The 19,679-nt window shown below is 34.5% G+C and overlaps 1 protein-coding gene across 4 annotated transcripts; it reads right to left on the reverse strand.

The window, feature by feature from the left end:
* Positions 1 to 434: 434 nt before the first annotated feature.
* Positions 435 to 8,651, reverse strand: LOC110647747 (putative disease resistance protein RGA3). Of its 4 annotated transcripts, XR_009150590.1 has the most exons (4): positions 8,337 to 8,651; positions 3,792 to 7,517; positions 2,455 to 2,578; positions 435 to 643 (listed from the first exon to the last, which is right to left on the reverse strand). XR_009150590.1 is itself a non-coding variant. In XM_058151324.1 (3 exons), the coding sequence occupies exon 2, from the start codon at positions 7,375 to 7,377 to the stop codon at positions 3,814 to 3,816; it is 3,564 nt and encodes a 1,187-aa protein (XP_058007307.1). In that variant the 5' UTR covers positions 7,378 to 7,517; positions 8,361 to 8,651; the 3' UTR covers positions 2,131 to 2,578; positions 3,792 to 3,813. The 4 variants fall into 4 exon arrangements, 3 of the variants coding, with proteins under 3 accessions (XP_058007307.1, XP_021657405.1, XP_021657406.1); XM_058151324.1 differs by lacking the exon at positions 435 to 643 and having other exon boundaries at positions 2,131 to 2,578; positions 8,361 to 8,651; XM_021801713.2 differs by lacking the exon at positions 435 to 643 and having other exon boundaries at positions 2,131 to 2,578.
* Positions 8,652 to 19,679: the final 11,028 nt, after the last annotated feature.

Here is a 19,679-nt window from a genome sequence, read left to right on the forward strand (position 1 = left end):
TGGTAGCTTCATCTTAATCATAGTCCAGCGTTTCAGCTAAAAATATTCCAATATAATGTTTTTCCACAATTCCCACAGCTGCTCATTGTATTGAGCGACAGCACACATCCGTTCATGAAGTTTTCTCTTCTCTGAAGTTAATACCATCCACATTTACCTTAAATTTTCCCTCAACAGTACCATGCATCAGAGAGTAGCATGGCCTAATGGCAAAATGGCAGAACATTGCTAAAATAGGCACTCATTAGTCAGCCATTGCAAAGATTCAACACATCTGACACAAAGTGGAACAGGAATATTTCAGAACAGAAAAACGCATTTATGGTTCAATAAACTAGGAAGATTGGAGGATCGCATGTTTTAAGGGCAATCTACTCACTTCTAACACCAGCCTTTGTTTTTTTATTCGGATTGAGGTATCAACTATATTGGTTTGAAAAAAATAAGAAGCTTGGTGAAACATTATATCCCTCCACAGCGGTTCTGGAAGCTTTTGCATGCACAGAGTAAAACGGTTCACTCTGAAAATACTCAGATTGTACGATATCTTAACCTTCGAGGCTTGAGCCACTCTGGCTGAATTGTTTTGGTGAAGGCTTGGAGCGCCTTCAGATGAGCCAAAATGTACAGATGATCTAGTTACCTGCAATCATTCCCTTGTTAAGCACATTAATTCTACAATCATTACGTAGCATAAGCTTGTTAAAATCAAGAAAACAAGGAATACATGGAAATAAGTGAAAATTCTCGTCTCTACACGATGCCTATTTTAACACGGACAACTACAGATCAGCAAACATTCAGCTGGAGTTTCCTCAGAGAAAATCTCAATCCATTCTATTTCAGTCAATGCATATTATACTATGACAATAGAAATGTTTGATGGTCATTTCTATCCAATACCCTCTAATATTGAAGCTCAATGTGGTCATGTATGAATCCACAGACATCTATTATCTGACACTATGAGTCAACAAGGGGAATTTCCAAAAGTTTATTACCAAGTTATGGCTGTAAACTACTTTTTTGGAGTGGATTGAATTATTCAATCAGGATGCGAGTTTTGGATTTACAGGAATTGATGAATTGAAAATTTTCAGCATTCAGCTCAGTTCTCTATTCCAAAATCCAAAGTGACCGATAACATTATGCTGATGCAATTCCAGAGAATTGTACTGCATGCCTCGTAGGTTATCATTTCTTAGGAATAGGCACTAAGAAAATAATGTGATCATACAAGAAGAACAAGGCAAAACATATGATATTTTCAAACATTTTTGTTGGAGTTGATGAGTTTTTGGAGAATATTTGGTGGAAATTATGTATGCAAGAAATGGAAGTATTTTGATGTAAAGTGTTTTGTTGGAAAGGAGTGATTCTCAACATTTGTAGCTTTGAATTTAGTAACCTTGTATTGTATTTGGTGTGAATTTGTTGACTTGATAAAGTCTTTTTTGACCCATAAAAAGGAGGGTGGTGTGTAGAGAAAGGAAAGCGAGTTGTGAGAAAATGAAGGAAAAAAAAAATGTTTGTTTAGCATTTGCATTGTCTTTGTTTATCAATGCAGTTTATGTTTTCTCTCAATTTTGAATCTCTTTTGTTGTGTTCTTGGAAAAACTTTTAATGAAAAGTATTTTCTGCTCTCCCTCCATTATTTTTCAACATGGTATCAGAATTTGAGCCTCCATTTTCCGACAATTTTATCGAATTTGATCTCACATAATACCACAACCTATAAAAAATGTTTATTTAACAAGGTTTCATAAACATCTTCATAACTAGCCAAGTTCTAGCATTGAATGCAAATTCGCGCAGTTATTTTACTGAAAACCACAATATGGGACAGAACATATGCAATACTTTAGCTATGCAAGGAAAAATGAGAAAAACATGGAGTTCTTAATGAACAAGGAGAAAAACAATTCCTCCAAACAGAATATATTTGTTCACCCATATTGAGCTACAATCAATTAAAGAAATTTCTGAAGTTGCAATAAATTTCTTGAAACTTTTGCATATAACTATTAGGCAGTTTGAATTCTTCATTTTCTACTTAACTTTTAGCTAATGATATCATGATAATTAAATTCACTTCAACATATTCCTCAGATGCTGAACACATTGTCAAAATAGAAGCTGTAAAGAAAAAATAAATTTCTGATTTTATTCATCAAGTACTTCAATAGTTCATTTCTTCCTTTCCATTCATGGTATTTTCATACCCTCCTTAACAGAAAACAGTAAAACACTGGTAACTGTGAAAAAACACCAATATTCAGATTGTTTGACACAAAATAAGCCCTAGAAGTGGAACTCTGGATGGAAAGTACAAATTCAATATTCAAAACTAATGCAAGGTGAGTTATGAAATGGAGGTGTAACAAGGACAGCAAATTGAACTCCAAATTCATATTCAAAGCCACAGAGACATTAGCATTTGATGGTCCATTGTACCCTTTCAGGATTGGCTGCAGCTATTGAAGATGAGCTAATAATTTTCCTCTGGACTTGTTCACAGCTGTATAGGCTGTTCATTTCCAAGAAGTTTATCTACCTCTATATCCATGTCCTATAGCACCTGCTATTGAAAAATTGAGGTCTTAGAAAAAGCATCTGACGTCATAGAATTCGATTCAACATGTATCAAGGGTGTAGAAGTAAAAACTTTGAAGCCACAGAAGCAGAAAAATAAGCAAACAAAAAAGCAGAACCACCACCAAGGAAAATTAACAGCATAACAGAGTCCTTAGAATCTTCAACTAGGCATGCAGAAAAATGATACTACTGAAGTTGTAAACAGATGTGAAGTAGCAGAAGACTGTTTTATCTCAGTACATGATGCATCACACTATAAAAGAGTAGAAGCTAAAGCTAAAATGGATTTCAAAAGCTGCCATTTCAAACATAACCAGAAAAATTTATCATCATTCCACATGTTAGTATAAGCAAAATAAGCTTCTTTCTTAGTTTTTTTCTACCCCTTATCTGTATGTATTTGTGTATCAGGGGAAAAAAGAATTTGGCATCCAAAATAATCCCAGATTAAAGTAACATTGGCAATTAGAAGGGGGAGGGACAAATAGTAAAAATGGAATAATATATCATGCTTGCATGTTCCTAGAACAAAAGGTAATTTATAATAATTATCATCATTATCACCATGCATATTTGAACATCTCGAAAGCAAATGAACTGGAATGCATGCTTTTCTCCTGCACATTTTGGCATCAATGCTACCAGTAGAGATATTACTGCACTAACACATATGAAACCTCTAAATCTTGTACCTCATACATATATTACGTAGATGGCATTTAGTTGTAAAATTCAGAGGATGAATCCAATACTCAAATAATTAAAGCTGTTCTTTTGCGGCGGCAATAACATGAAATATATAGTAAAATTGGACACACTATTAAAATGTCTGACAAACTGTAGCTTTTCTATGCTTGAATTGTAAGTAATTTTGATTTCAAAGACAAACTTTGGTTTGCAATACTATGCAAACTGAAATTGGATAAGTTCATTTCACTTGTGTAGCCAAATGATTGACCACAAGAACCAAAAATATTTGCATGATTAGCAAGTAGATAATGAACAAAAAGAGGAATCAAACAATTACATAAGCTTTTAAAAATAACTCATCTTTGTGAAGTTCTTATGGGATCAGATGTTTTCTTGAAGTGATTACTTCAGAGTATAATTCACAAAATTATCATAAAACATATGTTAAAACCAATAACGCATTGAACTAAAACAGAACAAATATGTGAGAGTTTTTTTTGTTTTACCTGAATATATTTCCAGTCTGAACTATTTCTGGAACTCTGGTGACCCGATGTAGACATGAGGAATGTGAGACACTTTATGCCAGCCCTTTCTACCTTTCTCCTGCTTGCACCAGCTCTCCAGATTAGGACAATCTTGAATGGACAGGTGCTGGAGTTTACTAAGATGTTTCAGTCCATCTGGCAAGGAAGTCAAATTTTTGCAATCTGAAATTGCCAGTGATCTTAATGAAGAAAGTTTATCCACCCACCCTGGCAAATCTTTCAGACCATGACAGCTACGAATTTCCAAAGTTTGCAATGTTGAGACATATTGCAGCCCATCTGGTAGAGAATCCAACTTAGGACAACATAAAATGCTCAAACTCCTGAGAGCTGAAAGATTTTTCCATTCGTTAGGCAAAGAAGCCAAATTTGGGCAATCTACAATAGTGAGCTGCTCAAGAGCAATGAGATTCAGCAGTCCAGCTGATAAAGAAGTAAGATTAGTACAGTTCTCAACGGATAAGATTTTAAGGTTGCTTAAACTGCCAACACCAGCATCCGACAAAGAGATAATATTGTGGCATTCACTGATCTCCAAGGACTCCAGAGATTTAAGGTTATGCAATCCTTCTGGCAAAGTTGATAGCTCCTCACACGAGCATATTGTTAATGACTTGAGAGCTGTAAGCTTTTCTAGTTCTGAAGGCAGACAATAGAGACTTCCACATGAGCTAATCTTCAGAGAGGCTAGAAAACTATTGTTTTGCAGCAACTTTCCTGGTAGAACGGTCAATCCAGGGATAGTGTCAACCACAAGAACAGAAAGCAAGGAGAGATTTTCCATGGTGGTAATCAGCAATGGATGGCAATCATGCAACTCTAAATGTTGCAATGATGGAAACAATGGTGCTGTACTCAGCTTTGGGCATTTGCTAACAATTAGCTTTTCCAGGCACGGAAATGCTTCTCTGCCATCACTGTTAGACCATTCTTTCAACTTCGGAAAGTTTCTGAGAGTTAATTCTGTCAAAGCTGGGAACGGCCTCTGGACGTCAATGCTATAGAATTCTATGGAAATACACTCAACATTGTCCATGCCTTGCAAATAGAGTAATTTCAGGTAAGGAAGGTGCCCAAGGGTTGGCAAGTTTTCACACCTTTTGCAGTTGATCAACACAACCACAGCAAGATTTGGAAGCACCCATTGAGGAAATGTGATTCCTGGATACCCTCTGATGAAAAGCCTACCAAGATTTGGGTGTGGTTCAAGGCATTTCAAAATTTCTTCCACATCTACTGATTGAGCATCACCACCATGATTTCCATGCCATAATCCCGATGATTGAAAATTCCTTCCAGTACTCATGCAACGTGAAGGTGTTGCCTTCGCTGATTGGATCTTCATGCCTCCGTCATTATCTTCCCACCACAACCGCAACACCTGAATGTAGTTTTTTGCTATCAAATTTGCAGTCTTCGCCTCTTCTGGGTCTCTGACGTTCTCCAAGCATTTGATGTTTAACTCACCCCGGAGGTTGAGAGATCTAAGTTCTGTAATGCTTTCTCCAATCCCTGTGCCAACAATGAATACAGGCCATGTCTGAAGATGAATTAACTTTCCAATTCCAGCTGGCATGCATGTCAGTGATTCACACCCTATTAAAATAAGGTGTCTCAAATTGATCAACTTGTCCATCCTGCTGGGGAGCTTGGCAAGGTGGTAGCAACCTGATAAGTCAAGTGTCTGCAAATTAAAGAGTTCACATATGGTTTCGGGAAGCATTTGAACCGATGTGTTGGAGAGGTCAAGATATCTCAAACACACCAATTCACAAATTGATTCCTGCAGTGTTTTTATGCCACACCCACTTAAGTTTAGCACTCGTAAATACATAAATTTAGTGGGTGAAAAAGAAAGTTCTCCGGAGCAAACCGTAAGGGACATCAAAAGCAGGGTTCGTAGACGTTTTGCATTCAACAAGGCTTGTGGAATCATTGAAGACTCATGGTTGTGAATTATTGATGCATGACGAGCTCGTGCAAGATTAACTGATGTATGACCTTGCTCCAGCTTCACAAACTCATTTCCTCCAACATATTTTGCAAGATCATGAATGAGATCATGCATTTTGTACACTGTCGTGTTGCCATCTTCACCAATTTTAACTTCCTGAAAGAAGGACCGCCACAGTAACTCATCAAAATAATAATTTCCAATGTCCTCTAGCTGTCTGTTCCCTTCCTGTCCTAAAATCAGGCCTTCTGCCATCCATAAAAGGATTAATTTTTCCTTATGGATTTCATAGTTTTTTGGAAACAGTGAACAGTATGCAAAGCAACGTTTAAGATGTGCTGGCAAATGGCTGTAACTCAATCTTAAAGCAGGCAGAATTTGGCTTTGGCATTCATTCATGTCAAAAAGTTCATGCTTTTGCACATCCAACCAGTCCTTCTCCTCTCTTTTGAGGCGCATCAGGGATCCTAAAGTTGTTACGGCTATTGGCACTCCTCCACATTTCTTGAGGATTTGTTTTCCAATTGGCACCAATTTAGGATACTTTTCTTCATCTTCCCATGGTAAAGCTCGGTCCTTGAACAAAGCCCAGCAAGCATCCTCGGGCAAGCCTGTGAGATGATATGGCGGGATTGTCCCAACTATTGATGCAACTTTGTCACTACGGGTCGTCACGATTATCTTGCCTCCACCCACACCACCTCTCAACAAATTTCCAAGCCTCTCCCACTCACATGGATCTTCCATCCACACATCATCCAAAACAAGCAAGAACCTTTTCCCACATAATGATTCCTGCAGCTCAGATTGTAGAATATCCATCTCTAAGAATTTGCATCTTCTCCTGGTTGCTGACTCTACAATAGCTCTAATAATCCTTTTAACATTGAAATCATCAGACACATAAACCCATAATTTCAAATCAAAACTACCTATCAACTTATCATCATTGTAGACAAACTGAGCAAGGGTTGTCTTTCCAATGCCACCTATACCAACTATAGGAATAATTGTAACATCCCCTACATTTTGCCCTTGGGAAGATAGTGATAAAAGTTCTAAAATCTTCTCCTTATCCTTCCCTCTCCCATAAACTTCTGATTTATTTACAAAGGACCCTGTGTCTCTATTTTTAGCTGGAGTCTCACGCTGCATATTGCAAGCTTTTTCTTTCAAATTGAATTTTAGGCCCTCACTTATTTTCTTATCTAACACCTTAAGCATGTTTTCAAGATCAGAAGCAATGCGAAAAAGACGCCTGGATGGTTCAAAAGGTAAAAGCAAGCTGCGTACCTGATCCCCAATGCTGCAGCGACTCTCACATAGAGTGATTTCTGCAGCAAGCTCATCCAACAAGTCATCCGCATCATAAGCCACATCTTTGAGCTTCGACAGCCAAGCTTTCACAGCTTTATCCGTCACTTGTCGCTCTTCTGCATCTTCAAGAATGGCTTGAATCATAGGTAATGACTGCTGCAGCTTCTTTAAGTTATGCTTAAGATTGCAGAGTTCACGAAGCTTTCCAAGGACTGGAGAAGCTAGTCTGTCAAAAACTACTTGCAGAAGTGGGGATACGGCCATCTCTGTCATTTTTGTATTTTTTGCAGAGAAAAATGTAGATAAACAACAGAGGTCTTGATAGAGCACTTTGTGACTTACACAAATTGTCTTCCAAGGATAGAAAGGAAGGAAATAATGTGTATCCTAGAATATATAGCCACTTCCTTGTTCTATAAAAAGAAACAAAATGAATAAGTTAGTTTTTTTTTTTTTTTTTTTGCATGCTTGTCCTAGAGTTTCTGTGATTTTTGTTGCAGCCCTTGTTAAGTTTGCAATTTTTCTATCCATACTACAGTTCTAATTACTTTCACATGTCCCCCTGCTATAAATATACAAAGGTGAAGAATGAAATACCCCTTTCAAGAAATGAATTCGCAAATATGGTTATAAAGCATGTGATAATGAAATTTTGAAACAAGAATGTGTTTTTGCATAAACTTGGAAAGTGATGGCTTAATATATTTATTTTCTACCTCATCCAGTTCCAATTAATACTTGTGGAGATGCATAATTACATAAATATGGAATGAAAACTGAAAATTAAATCACATATTTATCTATGATTGTATAACCATAAAATGATTTGATTAGTTTACTCTACGGATGACATGGTAGACTGAGTCTAGATAAGAATTTCTCTTCAATCATAACACATATCCAATAGTACCAACAAATCTTTCCAAGAAAAATCTACTTTACTTCTACCACTTTGCTCTATTGGCATTCTTTTAACTTGGGAATGAAATATTATTCATCAAAAGTAATTAATAATTTATCTACTTCAGCACATCAATTCAATGCACAATCAAGGCAACAATAGTTTTCAGCATTGAATGGTACGTTGTTATTAAAAATGGTAGAAATCAGGGAACAAATGCAAATAATTAATGCCAAGAGACAACTTTGAAAAAGAAAAACCTAAAAATTAACAAGAAGCAAAGAATCCTAGAAGGGAAAGTGGACAGAGGAGGAAATTGGAGTGGAAGTACCGAGTCGGAGAACAAAGGATATACCCTTCGTATCCCAGAAAAGGGACGTGTTCATGTGCTCCCACTTTATTGGACCTCAGATATCTCCGAGGTGCCGCCCGTCCTTTTTTAAGACAATACATACATGTAATGCCAGAAGACAAACAATGGCCATAATCTTGTTTTCTTTCCTTCCAAAGCTTTCCCTTCCCCTCTTGTTCATGACAGAGACAAATGAAAGAATGCTGAAACTTCTTTGCACTCTAGACGATCTTGTCTCGTGTAATGCCGTAGGAGTAGAAAGCATCGAACAAGAATCAAATCATGATGATCCTGTACTGTGAATGTCACATTATATATATATATATATATATATATATATATCATTTTTTTCATATTGCAGCAAAGTTGTATACATTACCGCAGGCTTTCCCGACAATTTTATTGTACGTCATTGTCTTTGTTCAAATCTACCCTTAATTTCAATTTAGTATTAAAATATTTTTAACTTTGATTTTTTTTTTTCAAATTTCTCCTAACATGTAATTATAGATTTTTAAAATAAAAAATAAATACACTTTCAATACTTTTTAGTGGAAGAAAGAGCATTTTTGTGATAATAATTGATATGGCCAATATTTTTTGAATATAAGATAGAATGAGTAAAAATGTAATTTTATTGTTTTTAACTTAAAAATTAGAAATATTTTTATAAAAAAATTAAAATTTAAAAATTTTTTAATAATAAATTAAAATTAAAAAAGGAAAGTAAATCGAGACATTGGATAATACATAAATATTGGTAAAATTATAATAAATTAAAAAATATAATTAAAATATAAGGAAAAAAATTAATGAAATTATTCATTTTGAATTATAAATTTTTTCTTTCTTTAAAAACATTAAGTTAAAATCACAGCAAATTTTCTATATTAACTTCTACCTTTAAAGTTACAAGAGTTCAATAATTTTGTCATATAATTAAGTATTTGATTTCATATAAAATAAAATTACTTTATTGTAAAAAAAAAAGGTGATTTAATATAATTTTAATTTTACAATTTATCTCATAAATCTTATAAGAAGTATTTAATATTTTTTTATAAAGTAATTAATTACAAAAAAAATTATTAATTTGACTAACCTTCACTAAAAAAACCCATATAATATAACCATAGAAGATACCTATAATTAAAATCAACTCTCCACAAGAAGTTATATGAGTTATTCTTTGTTTAATATAATTTGAATTTTATTGTTAGTTTTAAAAGCGATCCATTCATCGAGTCCATTTTCACTAGTGCTAGACTCCTCTAGACATGGGCTACCTTTTTTTGACTTGCTTTGCTCCCTAAGGTTGCTAGAATTGTGAGATTGTCATAGTGTCCACTGCCACATTCGAAGGCATTCTTTGATCAAAATGTGAGTGGTCTGGGTGATCAGATATCACCACCTTCATACCTGCTTCCTAAACTTTATTTTAGCACCAACCCCACCTTCATCGGACACCAAACGGTGAAGATGCATATGGATGATCCAGATTAAATCGATCGATTTTTGTCTAAAAGAATAAAGTTTCAAAAAACAAACTTTAGATTCATGACTAGTGGTGTGGCATTCTAATGATGAGCATTTTTCGGTTCAAACTGAATAAACTGAACTGAACCGTCTTAATTCAGTAATTCAGTTTGATTTTTAAAATAATTCGGTTTGGTTCAATTTTATATTATAAAAATTTCAGTTATTTTAGGTTCGGTTTGATTTTGAAGAGAAAAAAATCAGTCAAACCGAACGAATAGTAATCTTATATATTCAAATCAGACCGAATCGATTTTTGAATTGATTTATTTTTATAGAGAATTTATGAATTATATGTAGTTATATATATGTAAATTGTTTAATTTCATTGATTAATGGTTATTAGGTTCAAACTAAAGTTAAAATTAGACAAATAACTTGAAAATTAAGTTTAAATTAAAAAATAATCAAAAATCAAAACCGATTGGTTTGAACCAAATCGAATCGAAATAGAGCAGTTCGATTTAATTTGATTTTTCATCTATTTCGGTTCGATTCGATTTCTAAAATATGTAATTCGATTTTTATAATTTAATTCAGTTCGGTTTAGTTTGAACCGAATGCTCATCCTTATGGCGTTCAAAAAGTACCTTCAAATAGGTGAAATTCCATAGGCACGGGCATTGTGTTTTTGCCTTGACATGAGTGCACAATAGATTGTCACAAAAGTGCCTAACATTATAATCATTTTCAGCATTTTTGGGCACTTCGGACATGTTTCAAGTGATTGTTTTTGCAAAAGGAATCTTGAACTCAAATTCTTTGTTTTTATGTAGATGTTAAGTTAGCTCAATGTCTAATTAAATATTCAAAGCATGTCATAATTAAGTAAATTAAATTGGAATAATTAAATGGAGACATCAAGGATCCAGAAAGTTTTTGGAATGTTCTAAGCACAATAAATAAATTTTGAACTATAATGAAAGTCTAGAAACCAAGGCTAAAGAATACTCAACTCAACTCAACTAAGCCTTTATCCCAAAAATTTGGGGTCGGCTATATGGATTCGCTTTTTCCACTCTGAACGATTTTGGGTTAAATCCTCAGAAATGTTTAATGCTTCTAAGTCATGTTGTACTACTCTCCTCCAAGTTAATTTAGGTCTACCCCTTTTTTTCTTTCTATCCTCTAACCTAATGTGCTCTACTTGTCTAACTGGAGCCTCCGTATGTCTACGCTTCACATGACCAAACCACCTCAATCTCCCTTCTCTCAACTTATCTTCAATTGGCACCACTCCTACCTTTTCTCTAATACTCTCATTACGGACTTTATCTAGTCTAGTATGGCCACTCATCCACCTTAACATTCTCATCTCTGCAACTCTTATCTTAGATGCATACGACTCTTTCAAAGGCCCAACACTCACTACCATATAACATAGCCGGTCGTATGGTCATGCGGTAAAATTTTCCTTTTAATTTATTGGGAATCTTACGATCACATAAAACTCCCGTGGCACGTCTCCACTTCAACCATCGGCTTTAATCCTATGACTAACATCCTCCTCACATCCCCATCTACTTGATGGATGAGCCTAGATATTTAAACTGATTACTTTGGGACAATACCACTACATACAAACTAACTACATCCCTATCACCAGTTTGGCCTTCACTGAACTTGCAATGCATGTATTCTGTCTTCGTTCTACTTAACTTAAAACCCTTTGACTCTAGAGTACTTCTCCAAAGTTCTAGCTTCCTATTGACTCCTTCTCGTGTCTCATCTATCAAAACAATATCATCCGCAAACATCATGCACCAAGGAATACTCTCTTGTATATGTTTCGTCAGTTCATCTAAAACTAATGTAAAAAGGTAAGGGCTTATGGCTGATCCTTGGTGTAATCCAATTAAGATCGGAAAATCACTTGTGTCCCCTCCCACTGTGCGCACAATAGTAGTTGCTCCTTCATACATATCTTTCAATACTTGTATGTACCTAATAGATACCCTCTTTTGTTCTAACACATTCCATAAGACCTCTCTTGGAACACTATCATAAGCCTTCTCCAAATCAATAAAAACCATGTGTAGATCTTTCTTCACATCTCTATATTTCTCCATCAAGCTTCTAATGAGAAAGATCGCTTCCATAGTTGAACGACTGGGCATGAAACCAAATTGATTGAGAGAGATAGAAGTATCATGACGTAGTCGATGCTCCACAACTCTCTCCCACAACTTCATAGTATGGCTCATGAGTTTAATTCCCCTATAGTTTGAGCAACTCTGTATGTCTTCCTTATTTTTAAAAATAGGTACTAAAATACTCTTCCTCCATTCATCAGGCATTTTCTTTGAGTTTAGAATCTTATTAAATAATTTAGTTAACCATGCCACTCCCATATCTCCCAAATACTTCCACACTTCAATTGGTATTTCATCGGGTCCACAGGCTTTACCCACTTTCATTCTCTTAAGTGCTTCCTTTACTTCTAAAGATCGAATCCTTCTGGTATAATTTACATTCTTTTCTATTGTTCTATAATCTATATTCACGCTATTACCATTTTGACTATTATTAAAGAGATCATTAAAATAATTTCTCCATCTTTCTTTAATGTCTTCATCTTTTACCAACACTTTTCCTTCTTTATCCTTAATGCACCTAACTTGATTGAGATCTTGACATTTCCTTTCTCTACTCCTTGCTAATCTATAAATATCTTTCTCCCCTTCTTTAGTTCCAAGTTTCTTATATAACTTTTCAAAGGCCTATGCTCTTGCTTGACTAACTGCCTTTTTTGCTTCTTTCTTTGCTATCTCGTACTGTTCATATGCCTCATTATTATCACATTTAGGTAATTTCTTATACCATTCCCTTTTTCTCTTCACTGCCTTTTGTACTTCCTCATTCCACCACCATCTCTCTTTTGAGGGTGGTCCATGTCCTTTAGACTCTCCAAGTACTTTTCTAGCTACTTCTCTAATCTTTGATGCCATCTGTATCCACATATCATTGGCCTCCATATCTACCTTCCATACTTCGGACTCGAGAAGCTCATTTTTGAACTTCACTTGCTTTACTCCTTTGAACTCCCACCACTTTGTTCGAGCTACACTATTTCTTCTAACCTTACTTGAATTGTTCCTAAACTTGACATCCAAGACCACCAACCTATGTTGACTTGTTAAAGCCTCTCTTGGAATGACCTTGCAATCATTGCATAGAGCTCTATTTGTCTTCCTGGTTAAGAGGAAGTCGATTTGGCTTCTATGTTGCCCACTTTTGAAAGTCACTAAATGTGACTCTCTTTTTATAAAGTAGGTATTTGCTAGTATTAGGTCGTATGCCATAGTAAAATCCAGGATGCTTTTTCCCTCGTCATTTCGACTGCCAAAACCAAAACCTCCATGAACATTCTCATAACCTTGCCTATCACTTCCTACATGTCCATTCAAATCTCCACCAATGAAAACATTCTCTTCATTCGGTATGCTTTGCATTAAATCATCCATATCTTCCCAAAACATTTGTTTACTCTCACTGTCTAGTCCTATTTGTGGGGCATAAGCACTAACTATATTTATTGTTTCTCCTTCTAGTACTAGCTTTACTAGTATAATTCTATCTCCTACTCTTTTTACAGCTACTACTGCGTCTTTTAATGTTCTGTCTATGATTATACCCACTCCGTTCTTATTTCTCTCCTTTCCGGTAAACCACAGTTTGTACCCTGAATTACCCACTTCCTTACTTTTCTCTCCTACCCATTTAGTCTCCTGAATGCAAGCAATATTCACCCTTCTCCTTTCCAAGGTATCCACAAGCTCCATCAATTTTCCTGTAAGTGATCCAACATTCCAAGTACCAACCCTGATCCTCCTCCTATCCTACTCCTTCCTAATTGGTCTCCTTCTATGATATCTTCTATTGTTTTCTATATCTATCTTGTGTTCTGTTCCACTATTTGTTCTATTATCTGTCCTATGGACTAACTTCTTTACCCACACCCGTCCATGATGTGGGAACCCTTGCACACTTAACACCACACCCGGGCGCCGGCATGGCGCGTCGCTTTCGGTGAACGCCCTACACCCTTGCATATTTATCACTACACCCGGGCTCCGATGTAGCGCGTCGTTAGTAGAGGACGCCCCAACGTTTATTATGCTGGTTGTCACCTATCGCAACCCTCCTCCTTTATCCTGGCTTGGGACCGGCTAAGCGCAAACTACTTAGGCGAAGTTCAAGGCTAAAGAATAATAAACAGAAATAATTAGGAAGAACTGATAGACCTCAGATGATCATTAATTGAGTGGAGAGTTATGGGCCTGAAGCCATAGTAAGTTTGCTTGTTGCTTGAATTGTATTTTTCTTACTAGAGGCTAGGTCATAAGGGAAACTTCAGCAAAATTTCGACACCATTCTGTGGTTTCATTTCGTTTTCTTAATCTTTATTTTTATTTTATGTTGTTGTTAATCTCAATAGATGATTGATATATTTGTTTAAGTGATTCGAGCCAACTATCTTCCTTATTTCAGCCAAATCAAAGAATTAGCTAAGTCGTCAAACATGCGAGTTGATATTAAACTTGCATTTAATTTCAATATTATTGCATATATTCTAAGACATTTAATAAGTTGCGTAATTCTTGTCTACTTATTATTGTCTAGGAATAATTCTTGTAGCATTTATACGGATCGTCAGAATAAGTATGACTAGTAGCCTCTTACTTGCTAACTCTCATGCATAATATATGGATTGCAGGTAAGTATAGTTTGCAGCCTTTTGCTTGTTAATCCCACCAATGGATTTTAGGAGAAAGTCCAGCTGATAGCCTTTAGCTTACTCGCATATTTAGAATGTTAGATTGTGGGTCTATGAGTAGATTCCATAAATTTTTAAAGTGCAAATGTTTAATTTGTCTGTAGATGATATTATGATTGGTGCATTCCATGTTAGGATTGCACTAGAGATTAGGTAGTTATAGATGTTAAATGATTAATATCGAACTTTCTAAGTTAAACGCTCATTAATATTCAATTATTTTTCTACATGTGACAGACAGTCAGGAAAGACAATTTTCATTTTTAAAAGTTTACATTCTTCTTTTCCTTACAAGCCTTATTATCGACCTATAATGTCACGACCCAATCTATGGGCCAAACCGGCACTAGGACCTGGGCCAGCCTAAAGCCCCCGAGACCCGTAGTAAGCCTAACTATTCCTCAACCTAACTCTAAAGCCCATTTGGGCCCAATTTCAAGAATTCAATCGGACAGAGTCCGGCCATAAAATGGACCATTTAACGAGATGTTTTTGACTCGCCCGACCTGTAAACACAATATATAATAAGTTGGGGAGCTCAGCTCACCCTCTTCATAATCAAATTATCATAATTCAAATGGGAGCTCAACTCCCTCATCCAATCCCATCATGCATGCAGATAATAATTTTACAGGTCCAACATAACTTTTATAATACAGGCCCAAAATAAAATAAGTGCTTCTAACACATGCGAAGTCTAAAATTTAACTCAATTATACATAATACATTAAGTACTATCAAAGGACCTGCGAAGAAGAAGAGCAGGTTAGCCACAATAATAATCCTCCTGTAGCTTAGAAAAATAGATGAACAGGAGTGAGCATTCGACTCAGAGAGTAAAATATCAATTTTAACCATAATCTCTATAGTTATCTAAAGCTGATGCACCCTGTAGAGTGAAATGCAACATCGTCATAATTTTCATACAAAACACATCAAAAAGGCAAATTGGAGCACTCACACACCAACACTGTCAAACAATACATATATGGGAGCTGATTCCCTATACCGTCCTCTTAATCCAACCTCTGCCAGCGAGTGTCTCTCAAGCCGAACTTTCGCTTAATAAACCAAATATGGGGTCCCAGCAAGTGTCTCTCAAGCCGTGTCTGCCCCACAGGACCGAGTCCCAGTGAGTGTCTCTCAAGCAGTGTCTACCCGTCCTATCCATATCCAATATCATATGACACGCGCACACATTGCTCCAAATTACCACAAACAACACCTATGGCACTTCAATATTTATGAATGCAATGTAAAACGTGTCTAGTGTTTAACTACATAGATACATATTTATAAGTGATGCATGAGCATGCTTGATCATATAGTAATATCGAAATTACAATTAAAATTAATATTTTACTCATAGACTCAAACGAAGTCACTGTGGCGGCTGGGCAGAGGAGGAAGGTTGTCCTGGCTCACCTGACAAACCTGCAAAAGGGCTTAAAATGCATTTCTATATCCACAAACCAGACACCCATAACTCAATCACATCACATAGCCCTCCTGGGCCCATCCAAACAGTCAACAATCATAATATAAAAAATTACAGTTTAGTCCTTATAATTAACCATTTCGCAAAAACTACCCAAATGAGCTCTAAAAATTCTAAAACTTTGCCTCGCGATCCTTAGCATTATTACTAAGCTAATGCAAAAAGAATTATAATTTTCTAAGCTACCACGAATATTCTATGGATTTTTAATCCAATTCAAGCACTAGATAATTAAAAAAAAGTAAGGTTCAGGTTTACCTATGCCGATTTCGACCCAGGGAACACGCTCGGGACATCTGACAACAGTGGGATAGCCAAAATCTCGACCCAATTCCAAGACTTTTTCGGTAGCCTGTCTGTCTGGTCCGAAATTTACAGACCCGGGTAATCTTTGAATTTCCATGAATTGAAGGTACCTACACGGAGCCCACAACACGGGGGTTAGTATATAATTTTTACGAAAATTTTCTAAGCTCATTTAGTGCTCAAAAAAACACTACAAAGTTTCGTGGGACCCATCAAAAAACGGTGTCCAAAAATTTTGAAATTTATATTCCCGCAAAGCTCTCGACGAGTGGAGCGCTCCGGTACTCTAGGTTTTCTAGTGAGGTTCATGGTTTACGAGAAATCTAGCCCAAAAAGTTGAAATGGGCTAAAACTTCCCAAATAAAAATTGGCCAAACCGCTTGATTGATTTTGGTTGTAACGGCCCGGCCCACTAGTGATATTGTCCGCTCTGGGCCGAAGCCCTCACGGTTTTAAAACGCGTCAATAGGGGTTAGGAACCTCCATCTTATAAACCCAACATCTTTTCCGTGTTTTGTCGATGTGGGATTTGCCTAGGGTGTTACATTGGTGTTCTTGGTATCTATGGAAAGCTCTCAAGGTGTAGATGAGATTTGACACAAGACCCTGTCCGATCGGTGGTCGGATCGACCGGATTTTGGCTAAGAAGGCGAAGCGATGCGCTGCGCTTTTTTCGGTGGCTTGTAGCGCTGGCCGGCGGTGGGGAGGTGTTGGGGCGGCGCACTTGCGAATGGGGAGGGCTAGGGTGGCGGCGGCGCGGCGAGAGGAGGTGAGAGGAGAAAGAAAACGAGAAAGGAAGGAGGAGTGTCAGGCGCACGGCAGAAGGAAGAAGAAAAAGAACTGGCCGGTCCGATTAGATCGGTCCGATCCGATCTGGTTCGAGTTGGCCAGTCTGATTCAGGATACAAAATTTTAAATTTTTACTCTGCCTTGGGACCGAAAACGAGGCTCAAAAATTTCAAAAAAATTTTAGAAAACTCAGAAAAATTCGTAGTGTCCAAATATATTTTTTACTTTTGCCACGTGGTTTTTAAATTAATTTTTAAAAATCATCAAAATTTTATATTTTCAAAAAATCGAACCCAATTTTTAAAATCCGAAAAATTTCAAATAATTTTCTAAAATTTAAATAAAATAAAATATTAATATTTACCCACAAAATAATAAATTTAAAAATTAGGGGTATTACATATAATGTATTGTATGTCACTCTTTAGATACATACTCTACATTGACATATATAATATTTACTTTTTCTAAGGTGTAAATTATATTTATGGATGATTGTATAGAGTTTAGTTGAGCTCCACTAATACTATATGCTTTACAAGATTGAGTTGAACTTCTCAAAAATTTATATTATACTAACTAAATGCTTGTGCTATGCACAAATTTGATAAAAATTAATTTTTTATAATTAATTTAAATTTTAATATTTTATTTTTTATTAAAATTATTTTTAATATATTTTTTAAAATTTTATAGCATATAACTATAATACTCTAATTTAATACTTTACTTTTAATACTTACATGTCCAATTTAATATTTTAATAAAATTGCATTCTTTATTACTTTTATAAAATAATAGTCATAAATTACAAATCAATGTTTATTTAATGCAATTTATTATTTTTTTTAAATTACAAGTTTTATAACTGATTAAAGAAAAAAAATTAAAACATTATATAATAACATTAATTAGCAAGCCAAGTTTTATTTAAAAAGTGTCACGTGGTAACTTTTAGGGAAAACTTAACCTAATTTATAATATAAATAAATGGATAGATTATATTTTGCGAGCTTTGAGTTGCTTGGCTTTGAGTCATAGTAACAATAAGGTTTTAGGAGTTTTATACCGACCTAAGTTTTATAGTCAATTTTATTGATTGATTTACTTATTACTCAATTAGTTCATAAGAGTAGGGGGTGAAAGTTTGAGTTGGTGGGTTGAGTTCGTGTTAATATGAACGAACATGATTGTGGTCAACAAGAACACAATACGATTAATGAATCGTGTTAAAAATCAAAACATGAACATGACATGGCATAATTAATATGAAATTATGTTGGGTCAATTTAATAGGATAAAACTCATTTAATATGATTTGATATGAATCAATCTATTCACACAATTTGACACGATTCAACTTATTTAGCATGATTTGACATTACCTAATATAACTCATTTGACACTTTTAACACCATTCAACATTTTAATTTTTATAAAATAATATATTACGTGAAATTTACACAATTTTAATATGCATAAATTTAATAATAAATAAAAAAGTATAAAATATAACATAAAACAAGAAAATGATAATTTAATATTTAGCTAATCAAACATTTTAACTAGAAAATTATAAAAAATAATTATAATTTTTTTAACTTATAATATAAATTTACAAACTAAATTAAATTTAATAAAAAAAATTAATTATTATAACAAAATTTTAATGTAATAAATAATTAGACTTATATTTATTAATTTATTATTTTTTTAATATTGCCATTTGTGAGTTAGCGAGTTAAATGGGTTACTGGATTAAAATGATTTGGCTGATCGCAGATTAATATATAACATAAATAATAAAGTATATCATAAATGTATTAAATTAAATTGATTGATGAATCCATGGCACGACACAATTATTGGCCTATATCAAACCAACACGGCTTACATTAGAGTAAATTTTCTAATTCAGTCAATACTAGCTGGCTACATGTTGGATTTTTTGTGCTGCTTCCTTAAATTTGAAACAAGCCCATCTACAATAAATTTACATGTGATTATTGAAAAATGCAATCATTTTTCTGTATAAGATTATATAATTATTTTATAATGTAATTATTATAAACTCATTTTTATAAAAATAAGTTTGAAATTTCTTATATTAAATATATATTATAAAATTTATATAGAATCAATATATATTCACTATTTTAATTATAATTTAATTAATTTATATAAATTTCATAATAAATATTTAATTTAAAAATAATTAAATTTACTTTTATATAAAAATCAGTTTATAATACTCTTAGTTTTAATGCTTGAAATTTAAGTTGATTGAAATTACATTGGATGGTGGAAATACAAACCAATAAATTAAATTGATTTGTTGATTTAATTATTATACTATTAATTATTTTCATCAAAAGGCATGGTGATTACAACCCTGTTTGATATTGAAGTTTTAAAT

The sequence above is a fragment of the Hevea brasiliensis genome, chromosome 8 (assembly GCF_030052815.1).
Source record: "Hevea brasiliensis isolate MT/VB/25A 57/8 chromosome 8, ASM3005281v1, whole genome shotgun sequence".
NCBI classification, from domain to species: domain Eukaryota; kingdom Viridiplantae; phylum Streptophyta; class Magnoliopsida; order Malpighiales; family Euphorbiaceae; genus Hevea; species Hevea brasiliensis.

Bases quoted from the DNA above. Each gene is read 5' to 3' on its own strand.
- LOC110647747 (XM_058151324.1), bottom strand. From the start codon at position 7,377: ATGACAGAGATGGCCGTATCCCCACTTCTGCAAGTAGTTTTTGACAGA.